We start from the raw sequence: 21,714 nt of genomic DNA on the forward strand, positions 1-21,714 counted from the left end.
ATTTACAAAATCCTGAATTCCTCTTAAAATACTAAACAAAGTGACTGGCCCTTTTGAACATTAATTATATATGCAAAAAATAGTAAAGACTAATCACATCATAGAGTTGCCCTATTTTCGTGGAAGCACCCATATGTAGGTTTAGTTGGTGTTAATTGGCTGGATGATTGTGATTGCCTATTGGCTACGATAACTAGTCTATTTCTGAACAAATTTAGATGGGGTTTTCGTCAAAATTTGGGAAATTGTTTAACGCTGATAGCGTGAAGCTGTTGTTGCAAAATTAAAAAAAAAGCTAGTTTCAAAATATTTATTGCTGTAATTATTATAAAACATAGTGTAAGTATATAGGTATAGTTACATACTTTATCACTTTTAAAACTAACAATTAAAACAAATATAGTAACTTATATTAAAAAAATGTTAACAACCCAAACGTAAACCTAATTAGTAACTTAGACATCAATTTGCGTTTCTCCATAAATCGTTCACGAAGGGCACCTTTTTCATGGAAGCATATAATATAGGTAGTGTAAATGAATATAATAAAAAATAAGTTGACAATGCAAATACATATCTTCTACATTAAATTTGCTTTCAAGCGCTAAAATACGTTACATGTGCTTATAATTATGAAAGCGTTATTGATTCATCATCATTTTTAAGGATTAGGTGATAAGAGAGTGCGCACGTGTGACATCATAAAAAAAAGAATTACCAAAACAAATTTTGATTAGGAAATGTCTGTTTTAAAATAAATATTGCAACACTTATTATGCATATAACATGCAACAGATAAACATAGGTACTTTATAAATTTTGAAGGTTTAGAGGAGACATGGTGAGTTAATTATTGATTGTGCTTATACTTAGGTACATTGTGAAGAAATATAGTGTTTTTATTGTAAAGTGCAGAGCTGATAAGGGTGAAAAAGGTTTTTCGTTTATTGTAAAGCATGTGGTGTGACGTTTTGCTTCAGACGAGTCGTTTTCACGAGGTTACAAATGTGATATTTGCCAACATGAACGTATTTAGTAACTTATTATATCTACATTTACTAGCGTACCCTGATTTTTTTGGCTCTGTTTTCTTCATAACTTAAAAAACAGAGTAAGTGTGTAATAAGTTCCTCAGTGTGATCATGTTGCTAATTATCACACTTGTAAGTAGTCGTTCATCTGGGACGAAGCATCAGTGTGGCTTTACCCTTATCGGCTCTGATTTTTGCGTATTACAACTAAAGGAGAAGAAATAGTACTGATATAGTATAATTGTAGGGGAGACTGTTTAATTAATCTTCATCTTTAAATCGTCTGTATATGGCTTGCACATAAGTAAATACACATTTCCAGTCCGGTTTTGACATCATCACCATGTCTTCTACGTCCAATAAAGGATATACATCTGCTTTTTCCCTAAAGGAAAAACAATACTCGTTTTTAGATATTATATTGTAAATGAAAAAATTATCGGATACTTACTCTGCTACAGTGAAGGCGAGGGTGAAATTGTGTCGACGATTTTTCGGTGTTAGTTTACTATAATCGAAAGCGTCTGGTAAAAAGTGATGAATCAATGCACAAAATGCCAACCCATCAGCCCAGCTGCTTGAGAAGTTATCTATCGATATGTTCTACAACATAAATATCATCCCGTTGCCATATTTCCCATTAAAACAACTTTAGATTTGATAAAAACAAAAGTTGTCGAGGTGTAAACCACCCTGATTTGCGAGATTGTTGATGTTTCGGCCAAAAGGCCAAAAAGTCCCACAAACATGAAAAATCGCTTTAATGCAAATGTGTGCTTTGAGATAGGCCGTCTGAGATTATCGCAGAAATTAATAGAGGGGCCGTTTTAGAGTAGCGATTCAATGGGACGTCCAAGTTGACTATTCATTGATTTGACTAACTGATTGATTCTTGACCGATTTCTATGATTGAGGAGTCGATTTCTGTAGACCTGTAGACTTTATAATGCTTTGTAAGAATATTAACGATTTTTTACAATAGCACTTGAAGAAGTTGTGATTAAAATGTTATGTTGGAATTCAGTATGCTCGAATTAGTGGGAATTGAGTCTTATTATACGATTATAATTAAACAAAAAGTTTGGCCAACTTTGAGGCTGAGTAACTAGCCATGGAATCAAACAACGTCCCGACTCAGGGACAACTTCTCAATTTACTTCTGCAATAATTTCAAATGATCCATCTCGAAGAACAAATTTACATTAAAGTGATTTTTCTTTTTAAAACCCGAAAACTTTCGTTTCCAACTAGATAAGCCGTGACAGCCTGAAAAATTGCTAAAGATTTGTTATACATAATTACGCAAATGGCGAGTTATGTTTGCGAAACTAAAGACAAAATGCTGTATTGTTCTTTTTGTTTAACAATAATTTTACAGATTAAGTAGACGAAACGTTGTTACGAATTTTTAATGGCGAGGGCGATGGAAGAAAAAAAGAAAAAAAAAGTAAGCGACAACTTCAGCCAAAAGCGCACTCTGTGGGTACAGCTTTCAAATTACTGACTAATTAGTTTGTTATTAAACAAGCTGTGAGGTGTCACGGGACACCCGATAGGAACGAAGTTTCTTACGCGATTCGACAAAAGTTTTGGTCAAAACATTCTGTAAAAAAAAACAGTGACAAACATTTAATTTAATTTTTGTGCCAAATGAATCATTGTTGCTTAAAGATTATTTGCACTTTGAAAATTTAAATTTTAAATAACTAATGAAAAGAAAAGGCCTTTTTTTGCGTCAAATGAATTTGTCTTTGTTTAAATATTCTTTTTTACCATAAGAATCTCCATAAGGAAATTTCCGTTAAAAACTAGGGAACAAAAATTATTTGGTAACGCTGATTTTTGCCGGTTGCCCCCTTGTCACCGTAACGCGCAATAAGGAACTTCGTTCCAAAAATAAAATATGAAACTGCTTAAATTTTAATTTACCTCTGTATAGGTAAATAATTTGATCGAAGAATGCTTAATTCAACAAATGTGTTAAAAACCGCGATAATCCATATTATGGCGGATACATACACGTATGTACCTAAGTACACGTATGTACAGTTTATTGTAAGAAACAAATTACTTCAGCGGTTAAGAAAAACAACATCCATCGGTTATTATTGGCGTCTCGAATGTTATTACTTTTTTATACCTCGTACTCCTTTGTCTTCATTTGAACCCATTGCAAAAGACGTGCCGTGATGGTACTCGCTTTCTTGTTTACGTCTGGGTCAGTAAATTTAAAAAGGGGGCGTGAGCCCGTGGGAGTGTTTGGTGTGCTGGGAATCCGGGAGATACATAATACTAATTATTTAATTAAACGTAATCGAGAGACATTTTCCAAAGTTTCACTCTTTTACCTAATGTAGGTTTAATAGTCTATCAAGTAAGTGAACAAGTAATTATTTGTTTTTTTGTGTGAATGAAATCTATTTCAGTTTGAATTTGATTATATAAAAATAATGCCTGTATTATATGTCAATGTAGAAGGGGATTTTTAGAATTTCCGTTTTTTCTTGATCTCTTGTTATAATTTCTGATAAAGGAAAAAATAAGATCTATACACTACAGCAAGAGCCGTTTATAACGGACTCCGTTTGTAGCGATAGCCGTCGTTACAACCACACTTTACTGTATTTCATGTTTGACGCCTTCCACATAGATAATATTGTATTTACCTAGGAGATGAACCGCTGCTTTGCTTGTCGAGTTGGCGGAATTTGGCAAACGGAGAGACAGGTGTTTTGGTAGGAAGCGTTCGAGATTTCGTTGCTACGATAAAAATAAATTTCAATATCTATTTTCTTATTAAACTGCATACATATGTGTAATTGATATTAAAACAAAAGGAATATATTGAGTACCTGATGCAATTATTGGTTCTTTAGCAACTTCTTGATCGTTTTCAACATTTCCCTTTTCGTTTTTTTCTGATTTTTTCTCATCGATTTCAGAAACGGTTTTCTTTTCATTCGACGAATCTTTTTCAGATTCATTTTCGAACTCGACTTTGCTGTCCACCGCAAGTTTCTTTTCCTTTTCTAGAAAAATATCAAAAACGACTACTACTAACTAAGATCGGTTGTTTAAAACAATACACATTAATTTGTATATGGTTTCACCCCTTTTACGTACCTTCGTTTTCTTTATTTATCTCTTGTTCAGGGTCTTCTGTTTTTCTCTCTGAAATAAAAATTAAACGATAGAAAATTATTTACCGTATTATTTTTACATAAACGTGCTGTTAATTTTACTTCAAACCTCACCGATTCTTATTCGTAAAAGGTACGGCTGCCACTCACAAGGAATATTTAATTTTTACTGTTCATTTTTTAAATAGTACCTACTTATTTTGATCTGGCAAGGTTTGTTTTACGTATTTAGTTACGAAATGTAGAAATTCATGCATTTTTATGCACAAGTTAGATAAATCACACAAGAAAATGATTAAAATCATGCACAACATCACAGCTAAGTAAATTGTGATAGGAAATTAGTTTGATAGATACGCAATATTATTTAATGAAAATAGACTCATATAAAATTTTGTTTCCAAAAAATGATTACCTTCTAACAAAAACCTTTCTTTATCTCTCATGAACAATAAGCAACAGATACAATATGTACTATAAAATTATTGTGAAACTGCGTTACGTCGTCGATCTGAAAGAAAAACGACACAACAGCAGACGGATTTCGCCCATAATATACAATTGTTTTGTATTTTCCAAGCACCTACAGTATAGTACAAGTGAGTTTAATGTGTTGTTGTGCCGTTACTTTTTCGATTGGTTCGTGTAATAAAATAATACTATGTAGGTATATGTTTCTCGAAGTAAACGCGATTTCTCAATAATTGTTCAGTGTATATAATTTCAGTAAAATGTGGTGCCACATACTTAAGAAAACTACAATGAAATATAATAAGATATTTTTACGACAACATACTAGAAAATAAAATAGAAATAGTTCTCTGCTTGTGTGAGGCGAATTACTTTTACGCTACGTACGGAGAATTCTTCCTTTAGAAAATCGAACATTTAGTATAAATGTGTACCCACATAAACAATGTAAGCATACTATTATAATTATAAACGCATATAGAAAAAAAAATAAAAATATTTGTTATGATGATACTGATATGGACAATAAATGCAAGCTGAATTAGTGGGTGCGCACACCAAACCACAGTGCATTTGCCTTCTCACCGTGTTTCTGTATTTCTTTCTTCCTTTGCATTTATACAGTGAAGTGTAGGGGTAGTTTTGATTCCTAACAACAAGAAGTCGTTCCATTAGTTGTGGTGGTGCGGGAGTTGTGGTGTGCGCACACCACAATCCGTCCACAATAATAAAAAGGGCCGCAGATTCCACTTTCCACAGAAAGCGACATTCGTTGCCTAATTTATTCTAACGCTAAATACTCCTTTATCAATCAGTAAATACAAACTATTATACTTTTCTACATCATAAGCTTCACAATACCGTTATCACATTTAAAAACTGTTAAAACATTATCTAGTTGAGACTTAGGCGTATAGTGGAATGCTCTTTTGTTTAGTTCTTTATCGTTTTACGATAAAAAGTTCCTAATTATTTAAGATGTTGACCTAAAGAGGTCTTCGAATGCCTCATCAATATTGTTCTCGTCCAAAAGTCGTGGACATACAATATTAGGCAGAGTCCTGCTTCTAACAACACCGGTCAATGATTGACTTTGGCAAGAAACCTTTTCAGAAGTTTTCTTCCGGTTTATTGTAGTTTTTGGCGCTGACGGTGAACTAAGACATTCTCTCTTATCTAATCCATCGTCTGAAGAGGATCTGGACAAACTTTGGGGAGATTTAGTGCCTGTGAAATATGCTTCGATGGTTCTCTTTTTATGCACCAATTCGTCTTTTGTCATGCCGGCTTGAAATTGTAAATTCGGAACTGCAAGTGTGTTACTGGACCTGGATTTTAGTATACTTTTTACAACTGGTCTCCCTTGACTTTGGTTCTCCTGTACGATCTTTTGCCATGCTTCCATTTTTGAAATGGTACTTTTTTTGTCCCTTTCTTCTAACTTGTCTACACCAACCGGACAATCGTTAACCAAGAAGTTGGGGATCGTTTTTTGACAAGTATTACTTTGCTTGATATCGACGGGAGAAATTTTTAAGCTCGATGCTCTTTGCACTTGTGGATCGTTGTAACTTTTTTGTTTGTCCAAGTTGACAACGGATTTCATTCGAATACCTTCTTCCACCATTTTCCTGCCCGTGAGTTGATCAATCGAACTTTCTCTAGATTTGTTTATATGTTTTCTAGTAACTGCTGCTTTTCGTTCTGGAACAGTTTCACGTGTTGTTGCGTTCGATTTAGGACGGCACGACTGGTGTTGTTCTAAGCATTTTTGTTCATTGTCTTTAAGCTGCTGAGGAGACTTTTGAGACTGTACCCTTGAAGGAATTCGTTCGGTGGTGTTTTCTGATTGTTTAGTTTTGCCTGTTTCGTTTTGCTTATATTTGCTCAAAGACATTTTGATATTGAGCGCCGTGTCCAAATCATGTCCATCTCGAGTTTTTGGTCCGTTACGAACGGTAACAGCTTGATGGCTTATAGGCCCTTTCATCACTTTCGTTTCTGCTGCTTGATATTCTTTTATACTTTCGGTTGACACCTGTTTATGGTATTTTGGTTTCGTGGCGGCGTCTTTTGACAACTGTTTGTCATAATTTGGTTTAGAATGCATTATGGTTTGTGAGGATGTGAGAGATTCGTATTGTGAATTTGATTTATGCTCGTGAGGATGGAGTTTTTGGTCGGCAAATTCTAACGGACTTTGCGCAGTTTTAGGTTTTAACGCGACCTCTTGAAAAGACGTATATTGAGGGTGTACTGTAGACTCGTTCTTATTTGTTTGAACGGGATGAAATCCGTTGTTAGCGTTGTAAGGTACATAAGCGGCTTGGATTTTAGGGAGGAAATTCTGTTGTAAATTTGAAACGTTTCCTTTAGTCCGCTGAACGAGTGGTTGGGTGCACGTCAGTGGTCTATTAAAATCATGATAAACTGGTTGAAAATGATGTGGTTGTTGAGAATGGGATGGGAACTTGGTTTCAGTTTTTGTTAATGTATAATGAAGCTGGTTATTGTTGTCGTTGATAAGTTTAGTGGCCATGTTGTCAAACTGGTCACTTAGTTTTCTGACAGCATTCATTTTTTCGCCACTTTTAGATAAATATTGAGTTTCAGATGTTTCCGGCCGATGTGATATTTGTTTCTGAAAAGTTGCTGGTATCGTGACCTTTTCAGATCGAGGTTTCGGTTGAAGATTGACCCTGTTATGTTGCTTTTCGAATTTCGACGTTGCTAATTTCTGGACTCTGTGTTCTCCAAAGTCGTTAGTTTTGGACCACGGTGGTGTGTTTGATATAGGGGGTGCTGTTACGTGTGAATCCGAATAAGATGTCGGAGAGAAGAGTGTTTTGGTTTCTTTGAGTGTCGGAGTTTTAGGGCTGTACAAATACAAGGGTGACGTTGGATCGTCATTTTTTAAGTCAATTTTTACGATGTTTCCGTGTAGATTTAAAGTATTCGGCTTTGACGGTTTCGCAGCAGTTGTATTATGGATTCTCTTCGGAATTGGCATGAAGGCCGAAGTGGGTGCGTGAGAGAATTTATTTATAGGCGCCGGTTTAGGCACTGCTCTGGCGTTATCGGTTAAAATTTGGTTTTGCTCAAAAATTTTAGTGGAAGGTGATGTCGGTTCGTGCGGAGGAGGTTGTACAGGCTGCTTTTCGTTAAGTTTCGATTTCTCTTGGAACATTTTTTGTAAATTTCTTGCACTTTGTCTGCTTATTGTCGGTCCGGAATAAGAAATTTTTCCAGCTGTAAGGCTATCATCTGCTGATTTCCAAAAGGTCCGTGCTTGGGTGTTTGGTGCTGTGGGAGTTGTCGTCGATGCCACTTCGAATGCCTTTTTTAAATTACCGAATTTATTACCCCAATGATTTCGACCAGATGCTTCCGGTGGTCTTTTCGACCATGACGTTGTGGACGTCTGTGCGGTGCCGTTATTAAATTTACTGATAAATGCAATAAACTTGCGATCGTTGTCTGTTTTCGGTTTGAATGTAGGAAGCGATTTGTTAACATTAATCTTCTCGCTTACTTGTACGGGACCTCTCAGGCCTACACTCGTACTACTGGGCTCTCTTGGCGATCGTTCGTATTCGTCGTCGGAATCGTCGTCATCGTAAAATACAAGAGGTTTTGGAATATCGATCGTATTTGCACGTTTCATTTTTGATTTTTTGTTGTTGAATCTGTTATACGATTTTTTATCCATTACGTCATTCCTTTGACTGTAGATCGGAGCGGACTTTAAAACGACTGCAGCTTTAGTTTCGTAAAATTGTTCCTCCAAGAGGGGATGTTTGATTAGTGGAGGAGATTCGTGTGTTTCTGGTTGGGTGTATTCTTCATTTTTGGGAATCTGTTTTTTTAAACACGATGGCGTAGTTGATGCCACTTCTTCTTCCTCTTCTTCCTCCTCCACTTCCTCTGAAGCTGAATCAGATTGTCCTTCATCCATGCTTTCGTTATTCGAGTTTGCATTTTTATCGAACATTGTTTTCCTCGACGCGGATTTTGTCACAGGAGAGAAATCGTTCCGTGTTAAATTAGCGCTCGTAGTGGTCGTTTCGTGATTATTTGATTTGATCGAATTAGAAGGTGTTTTGTTGTTAAAATCTGGCGAGTCAGCACGTTCCGATGGGGTTTGGGCAGTCGAAGATGCACCCGAGTGGTTAATGCTGCCGCCCGAATGACTCAGACTTGTGCTTGACGAACTGTACGGTTTCGCGACCGCATTCTTAATCGACACTTTATTCGATAACAACTTTACCGGATGGTAATCTGCCTTCTTTATGCTTCCTTCCGAACTCTGTTTACTAATGGGCATATTAAATTGCCTGGAGGCGATCTCGCCGGACATGCCTTCTCTGAATGCGATTTCTTCCATCAGTCTCCTAGCATCTTCCAATTCTTCGCTACTTACGCCAACAGTGTGTCTGTTTTGTCTTTGCCTCCTTCTAACGAATCTTGCAGATCCGCTGGAAGCCCTTCTTTCGTTCGACGGCTGTTGTTGTTGGTTGCAATTTTGTGAGCTGAGTCCTGCCTGTAATTTAGTTACTAACTGAAGCAGAGTGTTCCGCTTCTCCGGAGTCATTCCGGTAGATTCGGTTTTTAAACTGGACGACAGTTTGGCTAACGCGCACTGCACTTCATTCAAAAGTCCACCGCGCAAGTCCTCGCCGGATTCCGTTCCGGAGTCCGCCGTCTGTTCCGTTTCCGGAACATTTAGAAGACCTTGAAGAAGAGGAAGGAGAGACTCACCGTGAATCGATACGTTCGACAGTTCTTCCCGTGGTGTTTTCAAGACGTCGCCACGTGCTTGGAAGGGTAAAATTAGACGTGGTTTTTATAAAAAATCAAGTCAGCAATTTATTAGATATATTGAAAGAACTTTCGAAAAATTGAAACGATTAAAAGGTTCGTAATTCTGCGAATAATCGACAGTGTTTTCGAAAATTCCTCATAAATGAAAATTAGTAGGATTTTCAGTTGAAATTAATTTACCTTCTTGTTCTGCCATGACCAATTCTAGTCTTGCTTTAACTGCTCGCTGTTCCTCGAAATGTCTACACTTTTCAAGCTACAAAAGGCATCATTTAATTATTATTAGATATTTTTTATTCATATCTGTTAAACATACCAACAACTGAAGTATATCAACGTCCCAAATATCGTAGAGATCTTTCTCTGAAATTGGATGCCGAAAACTGAGTTCCACACAGATCGTTTTTCCTCCCTGAAACGAATAAACATTTTTTTCCTTTTATGTGAATTGTATAACCAAGTGCGCAACTCATAACAACACAATCCGTACCTAATAGTTATTCTTTTCCGGATTCCTTTCGAAAGTGTGTTTGTAGTTTATTTAGGACTGTTTAAAAATAAAGGCGATTTAATATACCTAGTGTGCTGTCTGTACCCTTTCTATCTAATCGACAACGTTTATATCTGTTATTTATTTCAATTTTGTGTGATTAAGTTATTTTGTTCAAATAGGGCACCTTTAAAAGGTACAAAATGTTTAATGGGTATTATAACAAAAACGTTTGCCAGAAAACGTGAACAAATCGTCTAATAATAGTAAGAGACCACAGTCACCTTTTACTACAGAATCGATGTAATTTCTACGTTCTGGAGAGACAGACATTTGTTTGAATTTCCACTAGGCAGTTAGTATTTTGCGACAGTGGATTTTATTTTAGGATTCCGCTAATTATAGTAACAGACGTAGGAGAGAGACTATTTCGCGGTATCTCGTATACTGTACAGAGTTCGCTTATCTACCTGAACATTACACAAAAATGCGACTTTTTCAATGCAAATGAAACAAAATGTTATTTCTACTCAAATGTCTAATCGAATGGTTATAAAGATTCTTTAAAATAAAATTTAATTGGTATATAAGCAAGTACATCTAAAAAAGTAGAGTGTGGGAGAAGTATGTACGTACACCTATGGGAAGGTACTTATTTATTTTCAAACATTTGAGAATCATCAGGTACGAAAAGACATCGTGGTTAGCAGATAATTATTAATTACAATTTGCATTTTTCTTTTTAATTAAAACACTTGTCGAAAAAACTTACTAGTTGAAATGGTGTTGAGTACGATGGTATGTAAAGCACTATGCCCAAAATTGGACACGCAAACGTGAGGATGTGTTAAGACACTAAAATACATACAACAGTTAACACTTGACGTAAAGTTAGGAGGACTTATCACAGCATTAGCGTTCTTTTTTTTTTTTCGGAGTTTGCAAAAACAATATGCGATAAATATTTGTGCTATATGTTTATAAAGACGCGTTAATTTTTCTTACGAAATCTCGGTGGACGTCCAGTGCACACTGCACTCCGAAACAGCCGAGAAACCATTACATTCGTACGCACCGGCAGCACGCCGACGACATCGAACGTCACGACGCCTAATTTAGAAAACGTTCTGTTCTCTTCATCACTTCTTACATTTGGGAATCAAACTTACGATTGGCTAAGCGTTGACTTTATAAGCAAGTAGTACTTAGCATCATTAATTTTTTTGTTCGTCTGTGTCTTTTGTTGCCTTAATTTTCTTTATGATTACTTTCAAAGATTTATTTAAGATACATATACGATTACTTTACATTTCTAATTTTTATCCAAGTATGCACCTACTTACCTCGTTTATAGTCTTTTTAATCGTAGTTATTGTCGATTCGGAAGATGTTAAAGACGATTCTAAGCCAGTGAGAAGAACTTGACAGCCGAGGAATTTATTAAGCAGGATGCGGGCTTGTGCATCTTCATCTTCGTTGCGGTCAAGGGCATCTAAAAAATGCACATAGATACCTATTTGAAATAAACGACTTTTTATAAAAACTTTTCCAAAACAATTTTCCATTAATGTCGTTTGGCCAAATTGAAATTCGCTTTATTTGTGTACCTATATGAAAAAATGTAAATAATTTAGTGGGTGGCACAGAAAGCCTGTAACGCCGTATCGCGTCCTCTCTTTTGGATTCCTTTGTTATTGTACTAAAATGGGAATGTGTGTGTTAATATTGTATATTTTTCCCACAACTGATTGCTATTTTTATTTTGCCTCTCACTGTTTAACCTTGACGCTATTGGCGCAGTTCACACAATTTTCAACATTACATTATTATTTTTATTTTAATAAAAGAATTGATATTAGATAAAATACCCATTTTTCCGCAAACTAAAAACCTAGAAACATTCTTCAACATTTCCGAAACAGGTTTAGATAGAAAAATGATTTTTCCGATATTGAAGGGATGGAGCTGCGACTTGATAACGCCCACTGCCGCGACCCATCGAGACGTACTTACACATGCTTTTCTGAAACATTCTCAACTGTTCTCGAACATTCTGAAAAATGAAAAAGAGAGACTCGCGGGAGAGTTTCTTTTTTTAATTTAACCACGTACACTATATTTATGTCCGTTGATTTATAAAAAGGAAATACACAAAATCGTATTGTGTACATAAGTGATATCATGTGCACCTATGCATGTATCCGTCTGTATTTCGTACCTACCGTTTTCGGCGTTTTTTATCCTATTAATGATATCGTGAACTCCTGTTACTTTAGTCGTGTTCGATAAAAAAGTGTTAGATGAATTTCCCTCAGCACTTGACTTCCCCTTTTCAGGAAAATCGTCATCGACTAAGCGGGATGTCGTTCTCAGAATCAGGCCTGCCTTTGGATAAGAGTAATTTCTTTCGTTCTTGCATGTTTCGACTAAAATTATTTTCACTTTTAACATTTCCGTAAATTACGAGACTTTTTAAATTTTAATAAGTACTAGGTGCACTCACTTGAGTTATCGATAAACTTTCTAGATATTTCCTTCACCGAACCCTTTCTTGTAAATTTAAATTTTTCAGTTGTCTGTTCTGTATTTTTCGACGGCGTAAATGTTTGAGTTTCTGCTTTGCAAATCAATTCGTGATTCTGTCTGAATCCTTTTGGTTCTGACAAATCGTATTGCTTAGTGGTTGCAACGTCTGTTTCTTTACAATGAGATGACTGTTTTTCTGCAGCATTTGCATTTTTCATTATTATTTTTGTACAATTTTGTTTGTTTTCCGAGTCGTGTCGCTTTACAGTGCTGATCTGAGTACGAATTTTGTTTCTTAAGTCGTAGTCTGTGGTTTGCTCCAACTAATCAAAGAAAAACACATTTGTTAAGTACATATGTAAAAAGAATCTTATCAAGTATGTGTTATAATTTTTAATTTTTTCTTTTACTTATGTGTAATGCGTTATCTTACCAAAGTTTCAAGGAGCTCGATGTCGTACATATCTTCCAGACTTTTATGCATACTCGTTGTTAAAGCATTTTGCTTTTCTCCAGAGGATTCTTTAACAGCGACTGTAAACGTTGAAAAATGGCCCTTGGTTTCAATGGGAGATACTTTCTTTTGTATGTTTAAATTTTTAATTTTTTCTTGCTTCGGTATTGGCATCCAAGTGTCAAATGGCTCTTTTAACTTTTCCAAAGTGTCATCAGTTTTCACAAATGACGATGATAGTTGTTCTTTCGAATAACGTACGTTTCGTTTTTCGCTATGTACATTTGACGATTTTTGTACAAGGCGATCAGTAGAACCATCATTATTATGACGAATAGACGTACTGGTGGCGGCAGGTTTTGTGGAGATTTTTTTCTCGCTTGTCGGTGAAAGGTCTGAAGTAGTTTTCTCGCTAGTTGTCTCCGACGAACGATTTTGTTTGTCGTCCAACGAATCATCACTCATTAAAGTAACCAGTTTTTCCTTCTTAAATAAGCTTGGGTTTTTACTTGTAACACATTGTTCGCGAATTGAACTGCTTTTTTTATTCTCAAAGATTTGTTTAGCCTTTCGTATACTTTCGTTACTTCTTAATCTTCCTGTATCGCTCAACACTCTTTTCGATTCTTCAGAAAGGCAATTCTTTCTTGAAGATTTAGGAGTAACAAAAGACTCGTTAGGATTTGTAATTATTACCTGTTCACGTACAGGCGATTGATCCATTTTAGCGGCAGAAGGAGGGAACGTCTTAGTTGTTGTTGGTCCTGTTTCTGGACCAAGTTCTGTAACATTTACCCTCGGCATTTCGGTTTTTACCGTCGGTGAAATAAGTTTTTGAGTTTCGTAAACAAACTTCTTCACTTTCTCGTTAACTGACAATAAACATTCGTCACTATCATCGTATTTGTTGACGTTTGCTTTGTGGGAAACGTCCTCGGCAACCTCCTGAATTTTGTCTCCGACCATTTCTTCTGATTCATCTATTACAATTTCCGACAAGTTGACCGGTTCTGATCGACATCTGGAATCGTCAGGTTCGTATATTTGATCGGGATATCGAGGTATCCCGTCGTCATCGTCACAAGGAAATGCTGAAGGACGATCTGGAGTCGGTTCACGGGATGATGTAGATCTCTGCAGTTTTATGACGACTTCCTTTTCGTCATCTAAGTCAGCGTTAACTATTGTGGATTTGGTGGTAAAATAGTTTATTCTAGTTTTTTCGTTATCGTTCGTGTAACTTTTCGTTTTGGACCGTTTGTTGGTTGATTCGGACGTTAATTTTCCTCTTGATTTTCCCAAAGGAGGAACTGGCAATATTGCCGTAACTACATGTCTAATTATTCTTTCAGATCGTTTGTCTGGTGAATTGGTGATTGTTTTTTCGTCAGCGGTTGTTGTACATATCGTGGGTTTTGTTTTTACGCCGGAATACGACGGAATAGAAACGATCTTGGTGATCTTTTCAATTTTTTTACGAGGAATGGTTTCGTTTGAATGTTTATTGTCGGCTGATGGTTTTGTAAACGAGTGAACCTTATTTCGGTGTTTAAGAAGCTCCTTAGGAACAACTTCTTTTTTTGAAAATGCATTCGCTGTAGTAGTTACTTTTGTTTTTGGTTTTATTGTGACTTTGAGTTCCTTTTCCATTTTATTTAATTTCAAGTCAGGTCGCTCTTTAGGCATGTCTTTTTTAATATCAATACGATTTATGGATTTGGCAGCTTGCGGTTTTTTCTTCTCTGCAATTTCTGATTCTAGCCCGTTAACGGTTTTACTCCTTGCTGAAGTCTTTTTCATGCCTTTTCTGTCATCTTCTTCTGCTTCGTAGAGAAGACTTATGAACTTTTTGACTGCCTTCGGTTCGATCACTGGTTTCATATTTTTGACGTTCATTCGATCTAAGGATATTGTAATTAATTCATTTTCTTTGTTCGATATGTCGTTGGACTTGGATGTTCCCTTTTCCAACTGCTTTGGATGAGGCGACCCGACAGGTCTATCTTTTTTTATTGTTTTATGTGTAGAGTTATTGTAATGAACAGGTTCACCGTTGATTGGAATTAGTTGTTTTCCCAAGGTTTGTTCTTTTAAATAAGTTGCTTCGGCCGAAGGCTGATTTTTAGGTTCATGAGCAGTTTTCGTTATTATCTTCGATAAATTTTTGATGTCTTTGTTTGTTTCGATATTTATTTTTTCATCATCTGATTTCTTTTCAGATGATTTTCTATTTGGGAATGTAGAGTTCTGCGAGCCCGGCTTAGCATCCAACACTGATAAATTTATAGTTTGATTAAATTTTAGGCTTGATTTTTCACAAAGCCTTTTCTCTGGGGATTGAGATGGAAATTGTTTTATTTGTGGTTTTTCTTGTTTCAGTGAGGACTTTATATTAGATTTTGAAGATGAATTATCGACTAACTCGCACTTTATAGAATGTTTTTTCTCAGGAGATTGCTTTATTTCATACAGATGTTCGTGAATTTCGTTTTTGTTTGTCTTGTGGTCTGGATTTTGACTTGATATTTCGCAATGTTTGGGTTTTTCATTTATCAGTACGGACTTTTTATTGGGTTTTGGAGATGACCTTTCCTTAGATTCTCTCTCAGGAGAATATTCTTTTTCAAGAGATCGCCTTATTTCAGAGAAAAAGGTGAAATTCTTAACAGGTTTTGAAGACGATCGATCATTTAACTTTTTCTCAAGAGAATGTTCCTTTTCAGGGTATCGTCGTGTTTCAGAAGAAAAATCATCACGTTGCGGTTTTCCTTCCTTTAAAGCAGACCTTTTGTCAGGTTTTGGAGGTGACCCATTCCTTAACTCTCTTTCAGGAGAATGTCCTTTTTCAGGAGACCATCGCGTTTGTGTTGAAAATTCTTTAATTTGCGGCTTTTCCTCCTTCATAGAGGATCGTCTGTCATGCTTTGTAGATGATCCATCCCTTGATTTTCTATTAGGAGAATATTCTTTTTCAGGAGATCGGCGTATTTGAGAGGGAAACTCACTGATTTGTGACCGCTCTTGTGGCAAGGTAGACCTGCTGTCCGGTTTTGGAGATGATCTATTCCTTGAATCACTCTCAGGAGAATATTCTTTTTCAGGAGATTTTCGTGTTTGTGAAGGAAACTCCTTAGTTTGTGGGCTTTTCCCTTTCAAACGGTAACTATTTTCATGTTTTAGGAATATCTCAACCCTCTCAGGTGAATATTTTTTTTCAGGAGGTCGTCTTTTTTGACAAGGAATTTCATTACTTTGTGGCTGTTCCTCTAATAAAGGTGCCCGCTGGTCTGGTTTTGGAGATGGCCCATCCTTTAACTCTCCTTCAAGGGAATAATATCCTTTTTCACAAGATCGTCGCATTTGTGGAGGAAATTCCTTAATTTGACCCTGTCCCTCTTCGGAAGGAGAATTTGTTTCAAATTTTGGGAACAACTGAATCCTTGAATCCCTCTCTGGTGAATTTTTTTTTTCGGGAGATCGTCGTACTTGTGAAGAAAATTCTCTAACTTGCGGCTTTCCTTCTTCCAGAGTAGAGCTTCCTTGAGGTTTTGTAGATGACTCCCCTGTTAACCTCGTCTTCGTTGAATATTCTTTTCCAGGAGATCGCCTTACTTGAGGCATATCCTTTAGATAGGATTCCTGATGTGCTTTCTTCAGTTTAATATTCCGCTGGCTGATGTCCTCTTCTTCAGTCTGCTTCAAGTTTATGATAAGATCGGCGGAAAAGTCAAATTCTGAATTAGTCCTTTTATTTTGCGATCCAGATTTGGAATTTTTGATATTGTTCTGTGAAATTCCAAGGATCTCTTTGCATCGCCCTTCGTAAGCATCTTTACGTCTCAAGATTGGCTTTTCCGACGTCGCCGATTTGGAGTCGTTTGTTGAAATCGGGCTAGAATACGAACGCTCTTCGATTTTGCTAATTTTTTTAATATTACCGACAGAAGTTCCTCTTGTGTCGTATCGTTTTTCAAAAGGAGAAGAATCACCTGTAACTGTGCGATCAATTTTAACAAACTCGAAGTCACTGGTGTCAGTAATGGCTGGTGATGCGCTTCGGGATCTAGATTTAACGTCTACGTTTACCATATCGTCTCTTGATGTTTTTCTGGTGTCGGTTAATGCTTTGTGTTGCTGTCTGGAACGTGTTGAAAAACAAGTTGAAGTTCTAGTCGATTTCGCTGGCCGTATTTCTTTCGAATGAGGGGACAATTTTCTTTCAGGACTTGAACTGCTTCTCAATGACGAATTGCTAGATTTTATACTATTACTTTTGTTTTTATTACGATCTGAACTCGACGATCTTAATGTACTGGCAAAATATTGATGAGACGGAGTAGACTCCACACTAACACGACTGCTCATACAATAGTCATTCCTAGTCGTGTCAGAGTGCTTTTCTGCATCATTCTCTCGCTCTGATTTACGATTAATGGATATCTGATGGTCGCCTGTACGAGAAAATGCGTCAGTGACAATCGCGTCTGGAATATTTTGTAGAGAGCCAGGAGCCGCTGCCTTTTCATCTGTGATGAGTTTCGACGACTTGTCAGCAAAAGTGCTCGTCTCTTTGGATTTTGTGGTAGCAGACAAATCGTTACGTATATCACGTGAATTGCTACATTCAGCGGCAGTATCTCTTTGTTGAACTATAGAATCTTGAGTAATTCCAATTTGGGCGTTTCCGCTGCTCTTCTTAATGTTTACGTTGACAGTAATTGCAGCCTTTTCGGCATCAACAGTTTTACTTCTTAACATGTGCTCACTCTCAGTTTGATCTCTTAAATGGGTGTTTTTGCCTTGTGAAGTATTAACCTGTGATGTTTCGATATTGGATGCCTGAAGTATTTCTGCCTGTGGAACAGCTGACTGTTGTAACGTGATATTATCCTCCTTCAATGAACCCCTTTGGCTTGCGACTTGTCCTCGGACTTGATTTGTCTCACTTCTATTAGTAGCAACGTTACTAGTTGATGCTAGAACTCTGGAAACTTCTCTTTCTGTTTTCTCACGTTTGGTTTTAGTGGCCGTTGTTCCGTCGTGGTGGTGGAAAGTTTGGGTAATAACTGCAGTTCCGCCCGGTGTAATACAGGATTCGCTTGTCACATTCTCAACCGGCTTCTTCTGATAATTATTGCTATCTGTTTCGGATGTTTGATTTATATCTCCTCCAATCGAAGTGGTAGCAGAAACAACGGTCGCTGACGACAAGAGTGAGGACGAAGTTTGGTACGATACCGACGAGCCATTTTCGTCGCGCTTGCCGCTTTCTTTGTCTTGAAAGAAAGTATTTCTTACTGTGCCTTTTGTTTCGACGTTGTCGTTTTGATCATTCTTTTCGGAAGAGTATGTTACATCTTCATATTTAGCGGAACAAGTGGAAATTATGTCGTTGTCTTTTACTTTGGTAGCCGACCTCGAGCCACTTTGAACATGTTTAGTTGTCTCGCCATTGTTTGCTATTTCGTGGACTGTTGCGCTAGATTTGTCACTAGTATCAGCTGAAACTAAAGTGTTGAGTTTTGATTATTGTAGAAATGTAGAAATGTGCGTAAAAACATGTGGTAAATACCTAAAAACGATTTAAAGAGATTGTGCGTATCTTTAGTGGGAGAGCTGGAGTCTCGGATTTCTTTGCTTTTTAAACTCATAAAGCTGTGGTCTTTGAGAGCATCGGCATGACTTTGGGTTTCTGACGTTTGCTGTTTCTTTTCGGAAATGTTGTGAGATGTGTGTATGCTGGAATGCGAGCTCTTAATTTCTTCTTCGTAGAAGTTTTTTAATCTTTCTTCGCGCAGTTTATACATTTGAGCGCGGATCTCTTTCTTCATTGCGAAATCGTGAGTATCTTGCCACTTAAAAAAAAAAAAAACATTATGTATATAACGTAAATACAGAAAAGTGAGTGAGTCTCGGAGTTTAATTCATTTTTCGTTCAAATACCATTTTTCGTAAAAGTTCCTCGTCTTTGATCACCTTAAGATCCTTGTTTGCCGTTTCCGTCGTCATTCTCGATTACCTACGTATATTATGTAGTTGCAATTAGTAGTTTAATAACTAAAACAAAAGAAGATACGTAAATACATATATATCTCCTTCAGACGGCGAGTCGGCCTGTTGTTCTGGGTAAATTAATGCCTACAATTTGAAAAATCTAAATTAATAAAACAAAATCCGTCAAGCAGCTATCTGTTGACCAAATTAAAAATAGAACAGGTATGTACTCCTACTTAATGAATATTAATTTCGACCATTTGACTTAATAAAATACGTATTTAGAGGTGATCTTATATTGAATAAACGTTTACTTGTTTATTCCCCGACCTATCTGTCTATTAAAGTAATGTACTTTTCTAATTGCGTCCGACACCTACAAGACTTTACTCCACGAAAGCGAGACAATCTGTTACGTAGGTATATATTGCATTAGGTCATTTTGCACATGCATATGTATATTATACATATAAGTATTGTATACAATAGCAGTAATAAATAATTTATAAATAAATACCTATGTAGGTACCAGTACAACTATCACAAATTAATGTTGTCAAGTAAAGATCTTGAGAAATCTGTTATCAGTCAATAAAAATAAATGTGGTTATTTAGTAGGTACTTTTTTCCATTTGCTTTTTCTTTTATTTTTATTAATTTATTATGCGCTGTATTTTCACTTGAAAATGTGAACAGCAGTAGCGCTTGTTAATTTTCGATGATATTGCAACTGTGAAAAAAATCCGCTTTACCTAGAGGACCAACCAACCAACCAACCGACCGTTATTATTAGGTAGTTTTTAAATTGCTGAATATCGCAAATAAAAGTGTCGCACACTACCCTACATATCCATTTATGGTAATGCTGCTTTATATAGCTAATGGTAAGAAAATCCTTAAGCGGATGACCGTGGCCCAATATGCGATCCGTTACAACATTTTGTAGTCGTATTATTTCAACTTTTCGTAATGCGTCTGCAAACTTGAAGAATGGATATAATAATATGTCTTACGGACATTGGTAAATGGAGAAATAAAAATTGATAATTCTCGTTAATGAATCAGTTAAGTACCAATCGAATTTTATATTAAAGCATAGTAGGTAAATATTGTTTTTATTTGCATTAATGATTAATACACGTATACATGTACATATATTTTAAATTTAATGTAAATAATAGGTTTTTAGAAAAAATCAACATTCTGTGTTCGTATATGACTATAAATAAATAGTAACATGATGTCAACCGGCGCTGATGTCACTATTGTGCACTACATACGTAATTTAACGAAAATATTGAAATGTGAGTTGTTAACACACCGAAACGTTTGCAGGTACCAATCTACCATCAATTTCAATCAAAACTACTCAAAAATCTGCAGGAAATAACAACGACGCTCATATCAAACAGTTTTTTGATTTATACCGCCTTAATAATTTAATAACTTGGAATGCTAGAAATCCCTGTACGTGCCCATTACTTAATTATTATCATGGATATACTTTTTACATAGGCACAAATCTAGAAATTTTGCTATACAAAAAGGTGTCTGTTCTAAAATAAATTTCAGGTACTTATAATTTTTCGTTTACATACCCAACGAAGCGAAGAACACCGGCGATGTTAAACAATGTTTTCGTTCGAGTAGTCGATCACTGTCAGTCACTAAATGCAATATTTCTTTTTATTATTCACTTTTCCTTTTCACTCGTCCATGTACTGAATGGTACTGTCAGTGCGACGATCTGGTCCAGTACCTATTTGATGGTACTTATTGCAAGTTAAAAGGCACATGTGGTGTGGTGTCCGTGGGTGGTCATCACGGTGACCGAGTCGCCACCACTCTTCTTACCTATATTAAGTATTATTCTTTTGCAGAAACAATACTAACAAGCACACAATTTTTCTTACACTTAGTAGATGTTTCATGTTTTCAATACGTATTTAGTGGCACCACCCAATAAATTACAATCTACAAACACGCAGTGATCTATTCGACAGTACGAAACTGCCATCTCCAATTCATAAATTAATTTTAATTGTAATTCCTTGGCCCATAGGTGAAAGTCGTGCTCTCTTAAAATTAAGGAAAAAAAATTGCGCAAGCAGAGCAGCACAAATATATTTTATAATTATTAATTTTTTTTTCAATTTAACACTTTGAGGGGGCATCCTAATCGTCGTTTTGATGTAGAAACAAATTTGAGAAAAAAATTAAAAACTAACTTTTGACCGCCATCTTTAATTTACAGTTTTCCGTAGGGAACCTTTTTCTTGTTTTGGAATCCTCAATTCAGACTTGAATGCACCTGAAACACCCTCCTCCTTTAAGCAACTGTTTTAATATTGCCTTATTATTTTTGTTCCGACTTTGCACGAAAATCAGCAACGTTTCAAATATTTTATATCTCTTCTACGGAAATTATTTACATTGTACTGAAAACGTTAGGTAGACATAAATACCTATTTATCAATAATATATCGTATGTACATACGTATTTGTCGTTTGTCAGTAAGAACAATTAAAGAAACGTTTTGTGTTTTTTATTTCATCTATGTAGTACCTAACGTTGAAGTCTCCGTTGAACCGAACTGAAACGGGAATAAAAAGCACCGGCAACTGTATTGTAACATTCTTTTGATTAATTTACAATCGTTCTTTGGGGTTTTTAAATTAAAAACTGGCAATGATAATTTTTTCGATCACATAATCAGTAATATAAAGACATGTGTTTCAAAACCAATTTAAGTATGTATCTACAGTAGGTAACTTGCATTGGTGACT

General features: G+C 36.1%; 2 protein-coding genes across 6 annotated transcripts in view; one reads left to right on the forward strand and one right to left on the reverse strand.

Annotated features, from left to right (window-relative positions):
- The window catches only part of LOC108735466 (lactosylceramide 4-alpha-galactosyltransferase-like), a 32,922-nt gene that overhangs the window by 1,025 nt on the left and 10,183 nt on the right, over window positions 1-21,714 (forward strand). The window lies entirely within an intron of this gene.
- LOC108735419 (calponin homology domain-containing protein DDB_G0272472) lies at window positions 1,134-21,061 on the reverse strand. 5 transcript variants are annotated; one of them, XM_025981348.1, is made up of 16 exons: window positions 20,526-21,037; window positions 18,877-18,990; window positions 18,506-18,788; window positions 12,913-18,440; window positions 12,457-12,802; window positions 12,176-12,379; window positions 11,297-11,445; window positions 9,780-9,875; window positions 9,644-9,719; window positions 9,401-9,457; window positions 4,155-4,202; window positions 3,884-4,060; window positions 3,698-3,791; window positions 3,172-3,298; window positions 1,483-1,634; window positions 1,134-1,416 (listed from the first exon to the last, which is right to left on the reverse strand). In XM_025981348.1, exons 2-16 carry the CDS (start codon window positions 18,940-18,942, stop codon window positions 1,293-1,295), a joined length of 7,527 nt encoding a protein of 2,508 aa, XP_025837133.1. In that variant the 5' UTR covers window positions 18,943-18,990; window positions 20,526-21,037; the 3' UTR covers window positions 1,134-1,292. The 5 variants fall into 5 exon arrangements, with proteins under 5 accessions (XP_025837133.1, XP_025837134.1, XP_025837136.1 ...); XM_025981349.1 differs by lacking the exon at window positions 9,401-9,457; XM_025981350.1 differs by lacking the exon at window positions 1,134-1,416 and having other exon boundaries at window positions 1,547-1,634; window positions 3,162-3,298; window positions 20,526-21,047.

This window comes from Agrilus planipennis, unplaced genomic scaffold (assembly GCF_000699045.2).
Source record: "Agrilus planipennis isolate EAB-ADULT unplaced genomic scaffold, Apla_2.0 scaffold5, whole genome shotgun sequence".
In the NCBI taxonomy this organism is placed as follows: Eukaryota; Metazoa; Arthropoda; class Insecta; order Coleoptera; family Buprestidae; genus Agrilus; species Agrilus planipennis.

Excerpts from the sequence above, each read along its gene's own strand:
- LOC108735419 (XM_025981347.1), bottom strand. The coding sequence starts at position 18,942 with ATGACGACGGAAACGGCAAACAAGGATCTTAAGGTGATCAAAGACGAG. Across the intron at positions 18,789-18,876 it reads AGGAACTTTTACGAAAAATG|TGGCAAGATACTCACGATTT; the intron begins GTATTTGAACGA and ends TTTTTTTTTAAG. Across the intron at positions 9,720-9,779 it reads TTGATATACTTCAGTTGTTG|CTTGAAAAGTGTAGACATTT; the intron begins GTATGTTTAACA and ends TGCCTTTTGTAG.